This window comes from Vicia villosa, linkage group LG2 (genome assembly GCF_029867415.1).
Source record: "Vicia villosa cultivar HV-30 ecotype Madison, WI linkage group LG2, Vvil1.0, whole genome shotgun sequence".
Taxonomy (NCBI): domain Eukaryota; kingdom Viridiplantae; phylum Streptophyta; class Magnoliopsida; order Fabales; family Fabaceae; genus Vicia; species Vicia villosa.
The window spans coordinates 113,921,810-113,942,011 of NC_081181.1; the positions used below are offsets into that span (position 1 = coordinate 113,921,810).

The 20,202-nt window shown below is 34.2% G+C and overlaps 3 protein-coding genes across 3 annotated transcripts; 1 reads left to right on the forward strand and 2 right to left on the reverse strand.

Moving 5' to 3' along the window:
• The first annotated feature begins 6 nt into the window (after window positions 1-6).
• LOC131651829 (protein SENSITIVE TO UV 2) lies at window positions 7-1,441 on the forward strand. Its single transcript, XM_058921536.1, has 3 exons — window positions 7-115; window positions 274-473; window positions 794-1,441. The coding sequence occupies exons 2-3, from the start codon at window positions 391-393 to the stop codon at window positions 1,038-1,040; spliced, it is 330 nt and encodes a 109-aa protein (XP_058777519.1). The 5' UTR covers window positions 7-115; window positions 274-390; the 3' UTR covers window positions 1,041-1,441.
• Window positions 1,442-1,515: 74 nt separating this feature from the next.
• On the reverse strand, window positions 1,516-5,549 carry LOC131651828 (disease resistance protein RPM1-like). The gene is made up of 2 exons (XM_058921535.1): window positions 4,779-5,549; window positions 1,516-4,600 (listed from the first exon to the last, which is right to left on the reverse strand). Exons 1-2 carry the CDS (start codon window positions 5,212-5,214, stop codon window positions 2,181-2,183), a joined length of 2,856 nt encoding a protein of 951 aa, XP_058777518.1. The 5' UTR covers window positions 5,215-5,549; the 3' UTR covers window positions 1,516-2,180.
• Window positions 5,550-9,108: 3,559 nt separating this feature from the next.
• Window positions 9,109-14,118, reverse strand: LOC131651831 (DEAD-box ATP-dependent RNA helicase 5). Its single transcript, XM_058921537.1, has 13 exons — window positions 13,474-14,118; window positions 13,182-13,309; window positions 12,116-12,223; window positions 11,907-11,987; window positions 11,518-11,596; window positions 11,270-11,355; window positions 11,135-11,191; window positions 10,982-11,049; window positions 10,821-10,889; window positions 10,607-10,700; window positions 9,773-9,937; window positions 9,551-9,643; window positions 9,109-9,420 (listed from the first exon to the last, which is right to left on the reverse strand). Exons 1-13 carry the CDS (start codon window positions 13,970-13,972, stop codon window positions 9,328-9,330), a joined length of 1,620 nt encoding a protein of 539 aa, XP_058777520.1. The 5' UTR covers window positions 13,973-14,118; the 3' UTR covers window positions 9,109-9,327.
• Window positions 14,119-20,202: the final 6,084 nt, after the last annotated feature.

The following is a 20,202-nucleotide window of genomic DNA, read 5'->3' on the forward strand; positions in this document are numbered from 1 at the left end:
GGAGGACAGTAGTAGCGCTGTGGATGACAACGCATCTGTGTCAAATTTCCAAATTTTTAACACCATCCTTCGAGGATTGGCTGATTGTGTTGCTTCCCATGGAGGTGGTTTAGTGGTAAGTTTGTTAAAGCTTTGTTTGAGAGTTGAACGAGAAAGGGAAAGATTTTGAGCGAAGGGAACAAGTTTAAATTCGAAAATATATTTTTTTTAATGATAGGGATGTAGCCAAACCACTTCCGTCTGTTTAAAAATTTACGTCAATTGTAATTTCAGGACTTGAAAACAAGCAGAGAGGCTATTATCGTGCTAGCCTTCCTTGCATCATCGGGCCAATCCGGTTTTGAAATCTTTATTGCTCACAGGATCTCTACAAGAGATGTAAACTATCTTATGTCGATTTTGCAATTACTGGTATCTGAGATGGACCGTGAAGCCGGATCCCACAATGAACTGCCAGAAATTTTTAAAGAGAGGTAATAAAACTTGTTTGTCTGAATAAATACAATCGTCAAAATTGTACATTCGTCTCATCAATAACCTGCCATCCATTCCCCAATAACGAATAACAAAAAATACAAATTAGGTTGTGCTTCACAATTGTTTGCTAAAGATTACTTCTCTTTTATTTAGGGAAAGTCCATACGTTTTTTAATGTATAAATGTAATCCATGCCTGTAATCGTTTGTTTCCTGGAGAAATGTTGAAGCGTCGTCATATGAACAATTTGTGATATAGGCATTGTGATTTAAGTGTCTTTGATTTCCTTAACTGACTATGAACAATTTGTTTTCAGGACATTTCTTATGCGGGAGATACTGATATTACTTAATAGACTAGTATCAAGTCCATCATATTCTACCACTGTTTTGCGCGAGTTAACAGACACCAGGGATATGGCTAGTTTGACAGTTGATGTTACAACCAGATTGTCACGGAAAGGAAATGAAAGTGAGCAGCAGCAAGAGAGCATGGTGAAGCAAGTAAGACGAAATGAAATCGTTGACCTTGCTCGCCTATTCAAGAAAAGGGTATTCACGTAATTACGATCTAGGGAAAGTCTCCTTTCAGTCCACATGTTCACTTTTTTTGTACATATATGCATGCATAGTGAGATGCAGATAGGCAGCAAAGATATGCTAGTCTTTTTGAGAGCCGAGTTCATCTTTATTTCTTAAAAGAAATAGAGTTCATTATTATAGTTTTAGGCCGAAAAATCTATAGTAATGGAGAACTACATTTCTTTTGAAAAATGAAGAGGATCTCTACCATTTTTGAAGGATTGCTTACACGTCATGTTTGGAGTAGTTTCGGGAGTTGCACCTGAGCTGAGGGGAAATTTTGATTGGCATGATGGATATATCTCCATTCAATTTCTGTATAAGTGGAAGACTTATTTTTCATGATTCATGGTCTGAGCTAATGATATCTCAGTGTTTCTAAATACCATGCCCTCTTTCTTTTAAATGTCTAATTTTTAAACTTTATGATTTTGATATGAACAGTAATATATACAATAAGCTAATTTAATCGATAAGAAAAATATGAAAGAAAATAATCTGCTTATTAAAGCAAACTTCATTTATATTATGATCTATCATTAAATGATTCGACACCTTCAAATAAGCCAAAGGATTATCATGTCAATAAAGCTAAACTGCATGAGTTGATCTACAAATTATGTAAGCTGAAACCACGACTACTTTGGGACAGATAGGAGATACTGAAATATGTTACCTTGTCCTGCAGTTTTTAGGGTTTGAGTGTCTATTAGCATGTCAAGTATGTGTCTTCTTAGGCTCAACTTGTCCTTTTTTTATAATTTAATGGGATATAAAAGTCTTTAAATGTCTATTTAAAAATAAAATTTTAAGCATAGGGAAAGGAAATACTATGGAAAGATAGGAGTAGAAGGAAAAAAAACCTCTGGTATATGCATTATTTATATAACAATTTTAAGCATAGGGAAAGAAGGATTTTGATATAACAATTTTAAGCATAGGGAAAGAACAGGATTTTGATATAAAATATCGGAAGAATTCTGTATATTGAATTATTGATGATCAAATTTAAACAAAGGTGAATTAAAATCTACACCTTTATTTGGAGTGCTGACATATATACATGAAACAAGTCAGCTAAATTTGTTAATATACACATTTTTGTTATTCCTTAATTTTAAGCTAAACCTTCCACTGATTCCGGCGTTCAAGGCTTCTCACGACTGTGCCAGATCGGGGAGAACAGTCTCTGAAACTGTCTAATGCATAAACATCCCACCCACCATCTCTCCAGTAGGTAGAATAAACTTCTGGTATATGTGATACTTTCCAGTAATCTTTACCTGGACCATGTTGACAAATCTTCTCCATGAGTTCATCAGGCATATCGAAAAACTCTAGGAGTTTAAGTTTACTCAAGTTTTCAATCCCTGATGGAACTTTCTTCAATGACTCGCAGCGTGCAATGCTCAGTTTTTCTAGGCAAGGCATTGCATCTTTACCTATTGTCACCTTATGGAGTCCTTCAAATTTGTCAAGGCCTAGAATCTTTAGCTTGTTAAACTTCCCGCATTTGAAATGCAACAACCTTTTGTCACCACCGTCGTAAACTTGAAGCAGTTCAAGATGTGCAAGGTTTGGTAAATCCTCCAGATACACCAATGGATCTTGCTTCAAACAACTCCATTTCAGAAATAACCTGGCCAGGTTATGAAGAGAAGTTATCCATCTTGGTAACTCTTGTAGTCTCCCTGACAAATACAATCTTTGAAGAAACGGAGGCGGTTCTGAAAGGGATGCCAAATCAATAACCTTATTCTCACCCTCAGAAGTAATCGATAACGCACATAGCCTAGTCAATTTTTCAATACAGAAGCAGAAGTCATTCCCGTCTTCCTCTCTAAGTCTCATGATGCCTAACCTTCTTAATTGACTTAGCTCCTTCAACTGTTTTATTATCAAGCCACAACCTTGGTTTGCCTCTATAAAACAAAGCTTTTGTAGTGACTGTAAATTTCCTATTTCAAGAGGGGCCTTAAAACCATATTTGGAGTGAAATTGTGCGTAACCATCTACTTTAGACCGATATACAAGGAGATGGCGAAGCTTTTTAAGCTTTACTATATCTGCAGGCAATTCTGTAACACGAGTATTCTTTAGATCAAGTGTTTCTAGGTTTTGCAACTTTCCTAGTACACAGTTTGGAAGCTTTTTTACCTGTGTGTTTTTCAAGCTCAGATATGTTAAATGATATAAATCAATAACTTCTACTGGAAACTTCTTCAAAGGTGAATCTTGATAATCTAAAACATTGAGGAGTTTGAATCCACCCGGAAACATTTTTCCAAGGGTTAAACTTTCACTTACTCCGAACATTAAGAGAGAACGGAGTTGGGAAACAGGTCTATGCTGTTGTCCATTTGGATTTGGTAGTGTGCCGTGCAGCGCAAGTCGCCGAATCTTTTCAAGCGACACCACATTTTGTTCTTTGACTATTGTCGCAAAGTTTTGGTCCTTTGACTTCAAAATGGTAATCTCCCTCAGAAGATCATGGATTCTCAATGTTTTGATTCTTCCATCAGATGTTGTTTTTGCTACTCGCAATAAGTTTCTGTTAAGGAGCTCCTTGAGGTAATCATCTGCAACATCTTCCCTTGTTTTTCCTTCTTTGGATTCAACAAATCCTTCTGCTATCCATAACCGAATCAATCTCATACGCTGAATCAGATAGTCCTTAGGAAACATGCTTAAATACAAGAAACAGTACTTTAAATAGTAAGGCAAATCATTAAAACTGAGGCAAAGTACTGTTTTCAGATTATCAAGTTTGCCATTGAGTTGAATTTCAGCTCCAAGACTATGGCAAATCATGTCCCATTCATCTATCCTGCGCTTGTCTTTTGTAGCAAGAACACCACTGATTGCTACGATTGCAAGGGGAAGACCCTCACATTTTCTTAAGATATAACTACATATGTCAATCAAATATGAGGGACATGAGTGACCTTGGAAGGTCTTTCTACAAAATAGATCCCATGCTTCATCTTCTCTCAAGGGTTGTAAGTTATACACCTTACCTTCGGATTCTATGCTGGCATATAAGGCCAAGTCAGATTTGCGCGTGGTGATCATGATCCTGCTGCCACAATTATTTTGTGGAAGTGCATATTTGACAGCTTCCCATTCATGCATATGCCACACATCATCAAATACAACCAGGTACCTCCTTCTCTGCAACAGCTCTTTGATAATCATCTTCAACTTGTCACTATTCATAGTTTCCAAGCCTTCTGGAACTTTTCGTCTCATTTCAGAAAAAAGTTTTTGGGCCAAGTCTCTGAGCAGCTCCTCAATTTTGCAAGATTGGGAAACAGTAATCCAAGCACAGGTTTTGAAGTGTTTTATCACCTCTGGATCATCGTATACTTTCTTAACTAAAGTAGTTTTCCCCATCCCTCCCATTCCAGTAACGGAAATTACTTTGCGTCGGGGACAACTTTTAGTCACCCACCCAATCATCTTTTGTTTAGGCCTGTCTATGCCCACTAAATCAGTGTTGTCCAGGAGAAGAGCATCTCCGCGTTGATCATGCCATGTTTTACCTGCTTCAGAACTTGTATTAATCTGACAATGAGAGTTTTGTAATAGAAAAAAAAATACACTTTCCTTGTTACAATACCATTTGTTCACTATGAAACGCTACGACAAAGACATACACTAGACACAACACTGACTCACATGTAGATAACGGTACTAAAGAGTCTTTGAAGTTAGTAGTACCTGTATGAATGGAATTTGAAGCCTCTGAAGAAGTGTCAATTTTTTTGAGGAATTTCTTATGAGCTGAAAAAATAGTTGTCATGCGAGAGTTGATGTTTTTCAACTCATGAGCAATCCGATAACGAGCTTTCATGTTCCTGACGCGTAAAGAAAAAGAGAATCGGTTTGCGTGATTCCGTGCCTGGACAAGAAGTTCCAATTCGTCAAGAAGATCTGTAGTTTCATAAGCAACTTCTCTGACTTGCTTAACCCAAACTTTGAGTTCTTCATCACCACCCTCTTCTAATGCATCCGCAACCTTTAAGAAGGCTGCTATGAGCTCCAACTGTCCTTTCAGATATCCTGCTTCTGCTTCAACCCCAGTGAGCAAATTCACCTTATTCTCAAATACAGGCACAAGCCTCTGCAGAAGAAAATTCACCGCACTCTCTGCCATGTTCTCTTGATTTTTCTAGATTAGTTACAACCTTTCTGCTAGTCCATATCAGAGTAGTAGAGACAGACTTTGATATGCTAACTATAGTTTAGACTTTAGACTTATGATATAAAAGGTTTTGCTTTATAGTTTCTCATAATAGACAACTAGACATAACCACTTTTTGGTGGTTGTTATATTAAAATAATAACTGATATTCTTCATTAGGAATGCAATGACAGGTACACTTTGATTGGTTACCTAGGAAATGAGGTCTTTTTCACCACATTTTACAAGTAAAGACAGGAGATAGACATGCACGATTTTCTACATCACCAAACATATTTCTAACTGTCTATATAGAAATGAAACATTATATGCTGCAAAAGTTTAATAGATCAAATTTCATTTTTAATCTTGCAATTTAACGACGGTTTTTACAACTTAACGACAATTTATTACTTAATGACTGAAATAGCGATATTCTTAATATAAGAAACCAAAAGTATGGATGAAAATTTTGAAGGATATTTAACCCTTTTCAATTTTAAGTGTCTATGTTTTTTTTTTTTTTTGGTTTATAACCACCGGTTTAGTCCGGTTCGGGGGAACAGCTCTGGCATCAAGTGGGTCAAGCCCCCTCCCGATCGTAGTTGCGGGGGATCGAACCGTGGTTCTCCCTACCAAGTCCAGCGCCAATCACCACTGGACCAACTAACGATTGGTATTTTAAGTGTCTATGTTAGATAGACTAAAAGTAATCTTAAACTATTTATGAAGCTAAAAACAATAATTGTTTACAAAATACAAAGCGCGTGAAGTTGGTCAAAATTTTGTTGCTTGATTAATGCCTTGAGAAGACCAATTTGTTTTAGACTTTTGGGAAAGGGAATGAAACCATTTGCTTGCGTATGTATGCCAAGGCATATGCTGAATTGTAAAAGAAGCAAGAATCTTTGCAGGCTTGTGGAAAAATTGGCTCACATTAGATAACACATTTAGAAATAGAAATCATACATACATGTAATAAAAACACATAAATATATATGCATGTAAGATGTTGGATGCATAATATAATATTGAGCTTATTCTAAATGATCATTATTCTTTGCCTTAATGTTGCTATGGTGACTAAACCATGTTTACTTTAATGTCAATTTAGTGGAAGAATGCTAAACTTAGAAGGAACCTTATTAATATTATATATATGGACAATTTGGTTGATGTTCAAAAGCAAAGTCAAAGACGGTTTAGTTGCTTGCATGACTATGAGGTAAGGGGACTTGTGTATGTAATTTACCTAGTAAAAACGTATGCCTTGAGTAGGAAGAAATGGCTTATAGTGTTATTTTTAAACATTATCCTTATTAAAAAATGTGCACTTGATATGAGCTCTAAAAAGGTCCAGCAGCTAACATTATTATCATTTTTAGTAAACATCAAATCAGTTAAGGTGGGAAAACGGATTCGGTTTATTGGGATATGTCTTTCTATTTTTAATATTAATGCATTTTTGATTTGTAGATTTTTATAAAGAATCCGAAGACCGAACCATGTTGAAGCAAATTCGAGACTAACAATTCAAAGTCAATTAAAATGAGAGACTCGAATAATCATCAACCTGCTACGACAAGAACCTTAAATACGCTGGTCATTGAAGAGCAAAAACCACTGTGATTTTTTTTCTCATTATACGGTAAAACAAAAATCATATATGAGAGAGAAGTTACTATATAACTCATTTTTAAAGTGTAAAAAGAAACTCATACCCGTGGATACCCACAGGTAAATGCCTCACGAGTACAGATTAGATGACTTAATGGGTGTTTATAGATAAAATAAATGAATATTTAATTACCTTTTTTACGGACACGGATACAGATTTAATGATATTCGTACATCGTACCCGTAGGTGCCTGTATCTGTTAATAATTAACAAAATTATTTAAATATTATTTTTTTTAATATAAAATTATTATTATTATTATATATTATTAAAATTATTTAGTTTTTGTTGAATTTATTTATTTGATAAAAGAAGAAATCAAAATGAATGTAATCCATTTTTGTTATTATTAACATTATGGGTTAAATTTTTTTTAAAAATTATCTTTTAAAATTTAATTAACTATATTATTTTTATAAAAAAAAATAAACAATAGTATCTATGGACATCCGTTTAATATTCGTGGATATCTTAAAATTCATGGATATCCTGCACGGATTTCATATTTATTAAGAGCTTCTCCAACTGCAGTTTCTTGAAAAGTTCTCCAGCCTGGCAAACGTGTAGTTAATATTGAGAGCCATTGGAGTTGGCCACTTTGGCAAACCGTAGCTTCAATATGATAAAAACAGCTTTTCATTAAAATAATAATAAATCTTAAAAGGGTCATTATTAATAGCTTTTTTAAATTTTTTAACACTTTATTTGAATTAAATATTAATATATGAGATAAAATTGTAGGACCCAATATTAATTATTTAGAGTTGTACTGTTGGAGTTAAAATTAAATTTGTTGATTTAATATGATCTGGTTTAATGGATCCTACGAAGAATCCAAAAATAGGTTGCACCGTCCACGGGTACCCATCGTCATCCCTACATTGGGGTGTTTGCTTTAAATTTAGAAATCACATTCCTAAAAGTACATGGATAATTCAATACATGGATAAGAAATGAAAATACTCATGTTTGTTACAAGATTCAAAATAATTGTTCTTGAGTATAAAAATTTCAAGGAATAAAATAACTTCTCATAACTTCTTCTGATGTTCCCATAAAATTATTCTCAAGTAAAAAGATGGAAAAGTGGATTCACATAAAATTTATAAACTTTTTTTTAAAAAAATTAATTAAAACTATCAAATTTTATAGAAATATTAAAATGTTTGTCACACGGATTTTCTAAAAAAAATGCCTTGAAATAAATTTTCAGTCTTTATTTTTTAAGATAAGTAATTTCTGAAAATAAGTTCTTACTCTTGAAACAAACGCCCCTTAAATATATATGAATTTCTAGAAATAAATTTTTACTATATGAAACAAACACCCCCTAAATATATATGAATTCTTGGGAATAAATTCTTACTCCGTGAAACAAACACCCCCTAAGCATATATGAAGGGGCACGCATAAGTTTAAATATATGAATTTTTGGGAATAAATTCTTACTCTGTGAAACAAACGCCCCCTAAGCATATATGAAGGGACATGCATAAGTTTATCCATTGATAACTCATATACAAGAACTCTTATTATAATGATACAGGAAGCATAAACTTATTATACTGAAACAGGAAGCGTAAAGTTTATACAACTATGTAGAACAAAGAGAAATCGTATATGAGAAAGCTAATAAAATCAAAGAGAAAGCATTACTCTTTTTTTCAGCTTTATAAATTGAAACTCAGAAAATGAAACAGATTTTAAAAAAAGTAATAATAATAAGTGAGAAAAGTTTCACATGATATATTAAATAACGTCAAAAAAACAATATACAAACTTGGACAAAATGAGAGAGAAATAATACTCATTCACCACTCTGTATGAGAATAGCACACCACATTTTTAAATTAAACTATTCATTATCAAACTTTAAAAAATTTAATATCAGAAACTCAAACCTTTGATGATTGAAAAGTTACTTCCAGAGCATTTTTAAGTATAAACGTATTCCTTGATTTTATATATTAAGGTAAAATCTATACTAATTGTGGACTTCATTGGTCTAGAGTAGAGAAGGTAGGACACAAATTTAAATTATGCAAAAAATTACTTCAGAACTAAGTTCAACTACACCATATTACTTTGAACATTGAGGAGATAACTCAACTACTTTTGCCCTTCAAAATAATTAGTGCCACTGAAGATGAACATATCATCCACAAAGAGACATAGGGTAAAACCACAAATTTTAAAATAATTGAAATCATTCATAAAGGGTAAAAATATACTATATTGTTAATTCAAAATTATCATCTCAGCTTGAAGAAAAGAATAAAAGCTCCCAATTACTGACTGTTACATGGTACAACAAAAATGGACTAGCTAATCTACTTAACTCCAATAATTTTCTTTTTAGAGAAATAAATAACAAGAACCAAAAAAACAATAAATAACCACTTTCACATTTAGTCTTCATCGTCAGAGTCGAATGTTGTTTTTTTAGACTTTGGAGCATCAACAGCGATTTCCTTGAAGTGAGATCCATAAAGCTTGGACTCCTATATTAAAGCAGAAAATTATATTTTAGCAATTAAAAACAAATAGAAATTCATCCAAACTTCATGATAAAAAATTTTAAAAAAACTAAACTAAACTTGTATATAGACAAAAGTAGAGAAGAAAACAAACCTTTTTCTTCACATGTGTGCCAAATTTTAAAAGATCATCTGGCACAACTTGTCCTGCTTCTCTTAAAACATTCACAAGCTCTCCAGCAAGTCCCTGAAATATTCCCATTCATTTGTATGAGAGGATCAAGAGCACAGACAACAATTATATATGACAGAAACAGGGGACAAGAAAGAAATAAGGAACTATAATATATCAAAAAGAGAATTAGTAACTAACTACCTTATTCAGATGTGTGAAGAATGTATGGGCAACACCTTTCTTACCAGCTCGTCCTGTTCGCCCAATTCTATGAACATAATCTTCTAGAGTTAGAGGAAAACTATAGTTTATCACTACTTCGACATCCGGAATATCCAATCCTCGTGCAGCCACATCGGTGGCAATCTGCCCATTAGATTGAGAAAACAAATAGTTAGCCAAATAAAGCCAGCAGAAACAGTGAATGTTTATCTCTTGCTCAATAAAGAGATGGTTCTCATATAAGCAATTCATACTCAGCTATAGGCATTCAGGGGATCCTTTGCAATCATGTTTAAATCATGACAATATATTGTCTGGAATCTCTTTACTATTTTATCTTTCGTTTGTTAAGAACCAAAGGGAATAAAAGAAGTGGATTTGAATTCATCTACAGGTGAGTGATGTAAGACTATAACTTAGAAAGGGGGAAGGAAATTAGAACAGAAAACCCAGATTTTAAAAAAACATCCAAGGATAACAGATAGAAAAAATACATTGCAAAAAGAAACTCCCTCTGGTCTTAAATAAAAGAAAAAGTCTCATCAACAAAAGTTGATGTATTTGGTCCAAATCCAAACTCCAAAATTAGAGCAAATACATCCATTGTTGTTTACCCACCTAACTTTCTCTTATTTAGGACGGGAGGGAGTAGTGGCAAAACGATAAGAAAATAAGAATACACAACATAGTCAAAGTATTGCAGAGAAACCAATCAAAAGTTGATGGGACACAATAATAAACCAGTTCTTAATATTTACTTCTAGGGAAACAAAGTGATATGATTAACTAATAAAATAATATAAAACAGCTTACCAACAAAGGACAGGTTCCCTCCTTGAATAATGACAGCGCCTTTGTGCGCTCATGCTGTGATTTGTCCCCACTAATTGACACAGCCTTCCAACCCCTGAAGACATTTAATTTATACAATTATACCACAATTACTTAGAGCTATAACCAGATACTTTCACCAGGTATATAAGATTTTAAAAAATATGAACATATTGCAACAATGGTAGAAAAGTACCCTTGTTGAAGCATTCTTTCAACACGTGTGGTTTCCATTTTGTACAAAACAAAAACCAATACTCTATTCCTGAAAAAGATACAAGATCTTAGTAAAAAGAGCGAGTTGACAGCCATAATAAAGACGCAATTGAATGAACAGAGAATCACAGGAAGACATACTTCTTAGATTTATGGTACTTCTCTAGTAAAGCAAGCAGGCGCTTATCACGGGAACGCTCATCCAAGACCTATGAATGAAACAGGAATTATTAATATTTGTTAAAAGCATAAATAAATTACATATCAAAAATGTAGATTTGACAACATTCACACCTCAACTATTTGCATGACATCATGATTGGCAGATAAATCCTCTGAGCCTACAACAACCTGTCACAAGTTTAAATATCTCTTCCTCTCGACAATTAAAACGACAAACCAAAGCTTTTAGAAAACGAAGATACATACTTTTACAGGGTTGGGGTCCATAAATTCTTGCGCTAACTGATGAACTGCTAGCGGCCATGTAGCACTGAACATAACCATTTGACGAACTGTTGACAATTACACTCTTTAATGAAACAAAAAATAAGCAGGGAAATAATTGTGTAAACAAAATACATCTATGCTCAGGGAAATTTGAAGGAATAAGTTAATGACAAGAAAGAAAGAAAAAAAGAGACAATAGCTGATTAAAATGTCTCATTATCTCATACCTGAACCTGTCTGACCAAGAATAGAGCGGACTATTTGTTCAAAACCCATGTCAAGCATCCGATCTGCTTCATCAAGGACCTAGAGCAAATAAATGGTAATGCAGAAGGCTTGTTATAAGTTTCTAAGCAGGCATCTACTTCGCAGATAAAAAACACTTGAAGTAGAATAAACGACTATAGAAAGATAAGTGGCAACTGATTATCCAGAGTCAAAGAAAATTCAGTAAAAAGGCAAATGATATATAAACTCAAGATCCGGTATATTTCAACAGTTGTGTATTAGCAAAAAAATGTAGTGGTGAGCCCAACAAATAAAATATAGTCATTGAGTGACAACTTATTAGTAAGAGAGAGCAAAACAGAATTCGAACAGACAATTTATTGCTTACCACAAAAGATACTTCTTGTAGGCGACAGATACCCATTTCAATCAGATCTTGAATACGACCAGGGGTTCCAATAACAATATCCTAAATGAGAAAAGTAGAAATAACTATTTAATTGTCTATAAAAAAGAGAGAGAAAAGCTACCTGAATATGGAATTAAACAAGCATAAGATAAACAATCAAAAGGAAAGGAAAGAACTTGATGACTTACAATGCCAGATTTCAGTGCAGCGATTTGTGGTCCTTTGGAGGTTCCACCATACAAACAAACTGATTCCACACCACAAGATTTACCAGCATCACACAAAACATCAAATATCTATAATAGAATTAAAGAAAACTATTAGCTACATTTTATCATTTGATGAATCAGTAAGAGCATATGATACCAACAGCTACGTTTTATCATTTGATGAATCAGTAAGAGCATATGATACCAACAGCTACATTTTATCATTTGGTGAATCAGTAACAGTATCTAGTACCCAGTTGAAAACATAAGACAGTCACCAGAAATAACTTTCTACTGTATTAAAAAAAAATAGCATCCTTTTGTTTGGGTTGGGAGAGTGAATTGCATAACCTCACTTAACAGCTACAATCAAAAGAAAAACTATTAAATCATTCTGGAATATCTGCTATCAAATTTTGGCTATGAAATTCCTTTGGAGTTATATAATTTTAAAGTTAAATTAAAACAATGTAATGAGGCACCAATATTAACCTCTTGCACGATTTAAATGACCAATAGCAAGCGACAGAATAAGGATGATGAAAAGGTTTCATGTTTTATTGTAATAATATATTTTCAAAAGAAAATCGGAATCAGACTTATATATCGGGTAAAACTACCATATCACTATGGGGAAAGAAATAAAATAATGAAAATTCTCTCACTCATTTGTCCCCTTTCTAAATTTCACTCCAAAGAAGCAGCAGGCTAAAAGTAACCCTTTCCCATGAGAGACAAAGAGAAATGAAAATTAGAAATCTCCCACCCGTAACATCAAGATCTATTAACAATTTTCCATTCTTTCCCGTGTTGTTTCTTTCCTAACCAAAAGCAAGATGTTTCAAAGGAAATAAACAATAATCCAAATAGAAGAGCCAAGTTCATAGCGTTAAGGAATCAGCTAAAGTAGCCATACATGACGCAATGCTGCTAATTTCACTTCACACCAAAAAAACACAAATTACACAAGAAACTAATTAAAAAATAGGAGTTAAAATTAAACTCAAAATCAATTAAACAACCCAGTGTCTTAATAGAAACATACTTGTTGAGCTAGCTCCCTGGTAGGAGAAAGCATAAGGCAAAGAGGATTCCGACCCTTGGAGGAACCCTTACTCTTCCGCTTATTCAAAACATGCATAATAGCTGGTAATCCAAAAGCAAGTGTCTTGCCTGAAAACATATTACAAACGCAGTTAGGATCAAATAAGTTCATTCAATTTTTACACATGCATATATTAATGACATATTCATATAATATCAAATCACATATCACAAACTAATCATAACTATTCTTAAAGTCGCAAATTTGCAAAAAAACACGCACTAAACCTAACCTGAACCAGTGGCTGCGATTCCAATCAAATCACGACCGTCCAACAAAAACGGCCAAGCTCGTGATTGAATCGGAGAAGGTTTCTCAAAACCCTTACAACATTCAAGCACGTTATCAGGAAGCCCCGAACCAACAAAAGTCTTGACAGCAGCATATTTCTCATCGCCGGCATTCTTTCCGGTAACCACAATAGGTTCATCCGACGCCGAAACAGTCTCCGCGCCGTTAACGCCGCTATCGCCATTACCAGTGCCGTTTTCCTCCCCGTTGTCTTTCGATTTGTTGTGCTTTTTCTTCTTCTTACTTTTCTTCTCCGATTCGGTGTCGTTTTGAATGTTGAGTTCTTCGTGCTTTCTTTTGGGGGTGTCTTCTTCGTTTTGAAGATTATGTTTGCTCTTTTTGTTCTTCTTCTTAGAGGATTCGAGTTGGGTGTTGTTGTTGTCGGTTTGTTGTTCGGCGACTGGTTCGCTGGCTGAAACGGCGCCGTTCTTCCGACCCATGTTTGGAATTGGAGATGGAAGGTGGCAGGGAGGTTTAGCAGCGCGAACCAGGGCCGAAAACTGTGAGAGGAAGTAATATAGAGATTTTATAATTTTTAGGGTTTTGACTCTTGACTTTGGAGATATTTTGCTCTAGTGCACCATAAAGGCAAATTGTGGCTTTGAGAAGTTGTGTTTTTTCTTTTAACAACAAATTTGAAGTTTTGGACATAAAATTTATAACTCTATATTTGGTTCAATAAATGATTAATGAAGTATAGTAAAGTATTTCACTTCATTGAGTATATCAACTCAACATAACTTACCATAGTTTAAAATTTATATAATTTGTTGTGAATTTGATGTTAGAATTTTATGTGAATATCATTTCTCAAAAGTCAATTAGATTTTGTTATTGATTTGATTAGATCTATAATTACAAGTAGTGATGAGATGACTATGAACTCCTTGACGAAAATCATTGATTGCTTGTTTTTAGTTATAGGAATGTACTTGCTAAAACTCTTTAGTATAAAATGTAAATGTGAGATTTATAATTTAGAATTGTGTGAAGTTGAGTCTGAATTGCTCGTTAGACTTAAGTATTTAATAATCTTAGAATCTTCTTTTAGAACAAGTGTCTCAAAGGAAAGATGTTAAGTGATATTGCAAGCCTTGCCATCTAATAGTCTTTAGGGGCTAGCCATAATCATCCTTAATTTAGTGTGTCTATAAGGCGTGCCCAACTCTTGATTGATTTTACTTTATAAGAATCGGTGATCTAGTTTCATGTGGATAAGATATTAGCCTGGTATGGAACTTTTTTCCTCTAATCCTTAGATGGATGGGTCAAGTTATGACTTGTCTCTGATTTCATGTTAGTGTAATGTTGACCACCTTCACTTACGAGTTAGGTGTAAACGTTATTAACTTTCATATTTGGCTAGAGAGGGCAAACACACTTTAGAGCATGTTTAATGGATGACATGTGTTTCTTAGGTTTTGGTTTTTCTTTCAGGATCCAAATGTCTCAGTAGATTTGTTGTAATATCACTTTTTCCTTGTCCTCCATCAATAAATGATGAAGACTTGTCTTAACCCTTATTCTTCCTTTTTTTGTCGAGTGGATCCTAGCCATGTGGTTGAGTCTTATAGAGTGAGGTTTGTGTTGAGTGTTTTGGAGAACCCATAAATGTAATGGTGATCTTTGTGGGAAATGAAGGTTTCCTCAAACATATATGGTGCTCGTACATTCGCCTGATCATGGCCTCCTAGATCCACAGCTTCTAAATTGTTAGATTTTAGGCATTTAATATTTGTGGATTGGTTACGAGTGTATAAAAAAAGTGAAATATTTCTTTATTTCATGTGTTTCCTTCATATCTCATATCCCTTAGGTTTTAGGCTTTCCACTAAATTTATTCTTAAAATCATGATTGTGAAGCAAACTAGTTATTTATTGCTCTAACAAAACTCCATTGCATATCAAGTTTGGTTTCCTTCCACCTTACTATGTCTTTTTATTTACCGTTGAATTTTTATTTAATGTGATTATTTATTCTTGGTGATTTTGTTGTTGTTGTTAACATGTTTTACTTACATTTTTGGGCCTCACGTGTCAATTTGGTTGCTTCATGTTGTATGGGTGGTGATGTCATCCTAAGTGTTGCTAGAAACTAAGTACATGTTGTTTGTTCCACATGTACGGGATGGTGTCACCCTAAATATTGCCCTAAACTTAAGGGTAATAGTGATGCCTTATATGTAACTAGAGAATACATTAGGAAATATTCTCTCACTTTAATCTTTAAATTTCATGGGAGAGGTATCCTCTTTAACCATTTCACATAAAATGGGAGTGTGGGTAGACGGGTCATTTCCTTTTACTTGTTATTATATTTGTATGGCCATGTAATATCCCCACGATAATCTGATTCTTAATTTGGAAATGGTATCCACCATGGTTATGTAAATGCATATTATTTAGAGACGCATCTAAGCTACAAAAAGTTGGATGGCATATTCATGTATTATCCTTCCACAAACTTTTGAAGCCTAAAAGAGTTGGTTGTGGATATTTCTTCCATTGTCAACTACATATGTAGTCGTTGTCTAAATTATTAAATTTCAAAGCATGATGATGTCTTCCAGAAGAAGGAGTTCTTACTCTCTTTTAAGGCTTTTAAGATACGAGTTTTGAGGCCATTGTCTATAGCACCCTCTCAAGTGCATCATAATTGTTTGGCCTACATCCAAGCTTTCAAATTTATTTATGACTATTTAGAAATACCAAAGCGAATTTTGATTCTCATTAATAATTTTTTCTTTGATTTGGAAGTCTGCTAAGCCAAGCTACCCTCGAGACTCATCTCCTCTCAGTAGCTCTTCAAATCGTTCGAGTCCTTCATAGAATCTCTTGAAAACTTTAAATGTTGATATCCAATTATATATGTTCCTTGATTCACGAAGACCATAATGAGATTTGAAAACACATTGCATTAGAGACCATATAAGGGACACCATTCTCCCATCAACCTCGTTTTTGTCGGAGATGATTCCCCAATCACTTTTGTATGGATCAATATGGATGGCGTACGATGGTTGAGAGATAGAGAAGCATCATCTTATGTCCTACGTATTCGAAACTTTATTTATATGTTCAAAAAGGCAACCTTTGGGGACAAATGGACCGACAAAATCAAAATGAAAGACTTCTATACTTTGTCCATTTTATTCTTCTTACCATTTACTTTTACTTTTGTTTATTGTTACTTATGTCATAAATAAGGAGTTGTTGTGCCTTCATAAAATATCTTCTAAGAGATTCAAGAAATAGAGATTTGGCCCACACCCTAACGTACTAGTTACTTAGGCCACGTTAGGGGTTCATTTGGAAAACTCTATGCCTTGTCATTCTCTTGACACCACCGGTCCTACTCACAAGTGTATTTTTAAGCTTGAACATGTTTTCATGATCGGCTCAACAAAGATCATATATTCTAAATATTATCAAATGAATGGACTAAATCAAAAAGCGTGGTATGATCTGAAGCTTCAAATGTATTTATATTTATATTAATAGGGTCATATTGTAAATAATGTGTAGCTCTTTGTACTAAAATATATATAGGCACTCGCAAAAATTGTTTTTCCAAACTTAACCATTTGAAAAATTCTTAATAAAACTATTTAGAAAATAGCCAAAATAGTTTTTTTCACATGTCTAATTGATTAAGGTATGAAGAAAATCAATTATGAAAGGTATTTTCCCCATAATAGATTATCCAAGAATTTGTGGCTGAGTAATCGATTCTCGCTTGTGCATAATCGATTATGGTGTGTATCTAATTATAAGTTTCCTAAAATTCCTTAGAATAACCGTTCATAGCCATGTTATTAATTGATTATGGATTAATTTACGTTATTTATATGGTTTCTTTTTTACGGAACTTAGTGACAACTCGACTATATAAAACGGTATGATGATCACTTGAAAAATACTTTTGCAATCTAAAAAACCTTTCAAAGAGAGAAAGGCTTTCTTGCACCTCATATATATTTTATACATGAGGTGTATGAAAACCTCGATTAAAATACGTAGTGGAAAATAAGAGTTTCTCTTAAGTCGGTCCTTACGAATGAGCATAATTAGTGATAGAATCTCTTGTGGTGATTAATAGTTCATGCAGAATCTAAAGAACGGTCATGAGCGTTGAACGAACAACAATACCTCTACTCAATCCAAACAAATAACATGCTTTCAATCTAAATGTTAGTTGTTCCAATTGAAGATTTGAGAGAGAGAGAGAGAGAGAGAGAGAGAGAGAGAGAGAGAGAGAGAGAGAGAGAGAGAGAGAGAGAGAGAGAGAGAGAGAGAGAGAGAGAGAGAGAGAGAGAGAGAGAGAGAGAGATAGATGAAAAGAAAGAGTATGATTAAGGTTTCACAAGCCAAATTTAATAAAAAATAAATACTTCAACACAGGGTATATATTTATAAAACTGCTTATGTGGGATGCAAGTTAAACAAGTTAACTTAAGTGCATCGTAACTTACAATGTACTTTATTTCACTTAAGTTCATTGTAACTTATAGTGCTTTGTATTTCATTTAAGTACACTGTATCTTACGGTGTTCCGTGTTATGCTTAAGTGCATTGTACTTTACTATATACCATATTTCTCTATGTTAGTATTTCACAAGATCGAACAATTGAATTGGCTTTATTTATTCATTTGATTTATCATCAATTTGTCTTTATGTGTGTGACCCTGTGGATTCTTGCGATGTTGACAATTATACCAAATCATACATTTAATGAAGGGAAATTGCAATATAAAACACAGCGAAAATCATCAGTCCAAGTGTAGTACCTACTAGTCATGTCAAGATATGAGTCTGTTTTGGCTTGTCCATCTAAGAAATCATCGGTTTACGTATTATTATGAGGTCGCCTATAAAATGTTCATGTGCTCCAATCATAACATTAAAGTCCCTGTGAAACCCCACGGACCATGATTCAATTCATTAAGATTACTAAGCTTAACTCATACATGTCTTCTAATCACATGAGTGTTAGAACAAGATTTGTTCTGATCAATTATCTTAGTTTTGATGATAACAATAATATGAATTTTGCTTAAGATAATATGGTACTCTAATCCAATGCAATTTCCTTTTCAGGAAATATATAAAGAGTACGCATAATTCAGCGCTCAGAAGCTTTGTCTCAAATGGTTCAGCATGCAACATCAGAACATGGTCTGGCAAGACATCAGAAGATGGTCGAAGCAGAATCAGAACATGGGTCTATGGAAGCAATCAGAAGAACAAGAGAACAGAAGCACTGAAGTTCTGATGGTATCACGCTCAGAAGCACTTCAAGGTCAGAAGATCAGAAGATGCTTTGCACCAAGCTGTTTGACTCTGATGATATTCAAACGTTGTATTCATAAACATCAGATCAGAAGGAAGTACAAGTGGCAAGCTACGCTGACTGACAAAAGGAACGTTAAAAGCTACTAAAGGCTACGTCAGTAGACACAGCGTGAACAAGGCTCGAGGTAGTTGACAAAAGCGTATAACATTAAATGCGATGCTGTACGGAACACGCAAAGCATTAAATGCACTCAACGGTCATCTTCTCCAACGCCTATAAATATGAAGTTCTGATGAGAAGCAAGGTTAACGATCCTGAACAAAACAACGCCTATTAACTTGCTGAAACTCTGTTCAAATTCAAAGCTCAGAATCTTCATCTTCATCAAAGCTCACTACATTGATGTTGTAATATATTAGTGAGATTAAGCTTAAACGATTAAGAGAAATATCACAGTTTGTGATTATAGCTTTTAAGAAGCAATTGTAATACTCTTAGAATTGATTACATTAAGTTGTAAGGAACTAGAGTGATCGTGTGGATCAGAATACTCTAGGAAGTCTTAGAGGTTATCTAAGCAGGTTGTAACTAGAGTGATCGTGTGGATCAGTATACTCTAGAAAAGTCTTAGAGGGTATCTAAGCAGTTGTTCCTGGAGTGATCAGTGTGTGATCAGAAGACTCTGGAAGACTTAGTTGCTGACTAAGTGGAAAACCATTGTAATCCGTGCGATTAGTGGATTAAATCCTCAGTTGAGGTAAATCATCTCTGCGGGGGTGGACTGGAGTAGTTTAGTTAACAACGAACCAGGATAAAAATATCTGTGCAATTTATTTTTATCTGTCAAGTTTTTAAAGCTACACTTATTCAAACCCCCCCTTTCTAAGTGTTTTTCTATCCTTCAATTGGCATCAGAGCGCCGGTTCTAAGGTGCAAGCACTTAACCGTGTTTAGAAAAGATTCAGGAAGAGAAAAACGCTTCAGTAAAAGATGGTTGATGAAAGTGAAAAGTCTACACCTGCATCTACATCTGGCTCTGCTGAGCAATACAACGGTAACAATGGTTATACTAGACCGCCGGTATTTGATGGTGAAAACTTTGAATACTGGAAAGATAAACTGGAAAGTTACTTTCTTGGTCTAGATGGTGATCTATGGGATCTTCTGATGGATGGTTACAAACATCCAGTAAATGCCAGAGGCGTAAAGCTGACAAGGCAAGAAATGAATGATGATCAGAAAAAGCTTTTCAGGAATCATCATAAATGCAGAACTGTTTTGCTGAATGCTATCTCTCATGCTGAGTATGAGAAGATATCTAACAGGGAAATGGCCTATGACATATATGAGTCCTTGAAAATGACTCATGAAGGAA

Coding starts and splice junctions, on each gene's coding strand:
- LOC131651829 (XM_058921536.1), top strand. CDS start 391: ATGTCGATTTTGCAATTACTGGTATCTGAGATGGACCGTGAAGCCGGA. Junction 474..793: donor CCAGAAATTTTTAAAGAGAG/GTAATAAAACTT, acceptor ATTTGTTTTCAG/GACATTTCTTATGCGGGAGA.
- LOC131651828 (XM_058921535.1), bottom strand. CDS start 5,214: ATGGCAGAGAGTGCGGTGAATTTTCTTCTGCAGAGGCTTGTGCCTGTA. Junction 4,601..4,778: donor TTCAAATTCCATTCATACAG/GTACTACTAACT, acceptor GTTCTGAAGCAG/GTAAAACATGGCATGATCAA.
- LOC131651831 (XM_058921537.1), bottom strand. CDS start 13,972: ATGGGTCGGAAGAACGGCGCCGTTTCAGCCAGCGAACCAGTCGCCGAA. Junction 12,224..13,181: donor CCAGGGAGCTAGCTCAACAA/GTATGTTTCTAT, acceptor ATTCTATTATAG/ATATTTGATGTTTTGTGTGA. Junction 11,597..11,906: donor TACAAGAAGTATCTTTTGTG/GTAAGCAATAAA, acceptor TATTTGCTCTAG/GTCCTTGATGAAGCAGATCG.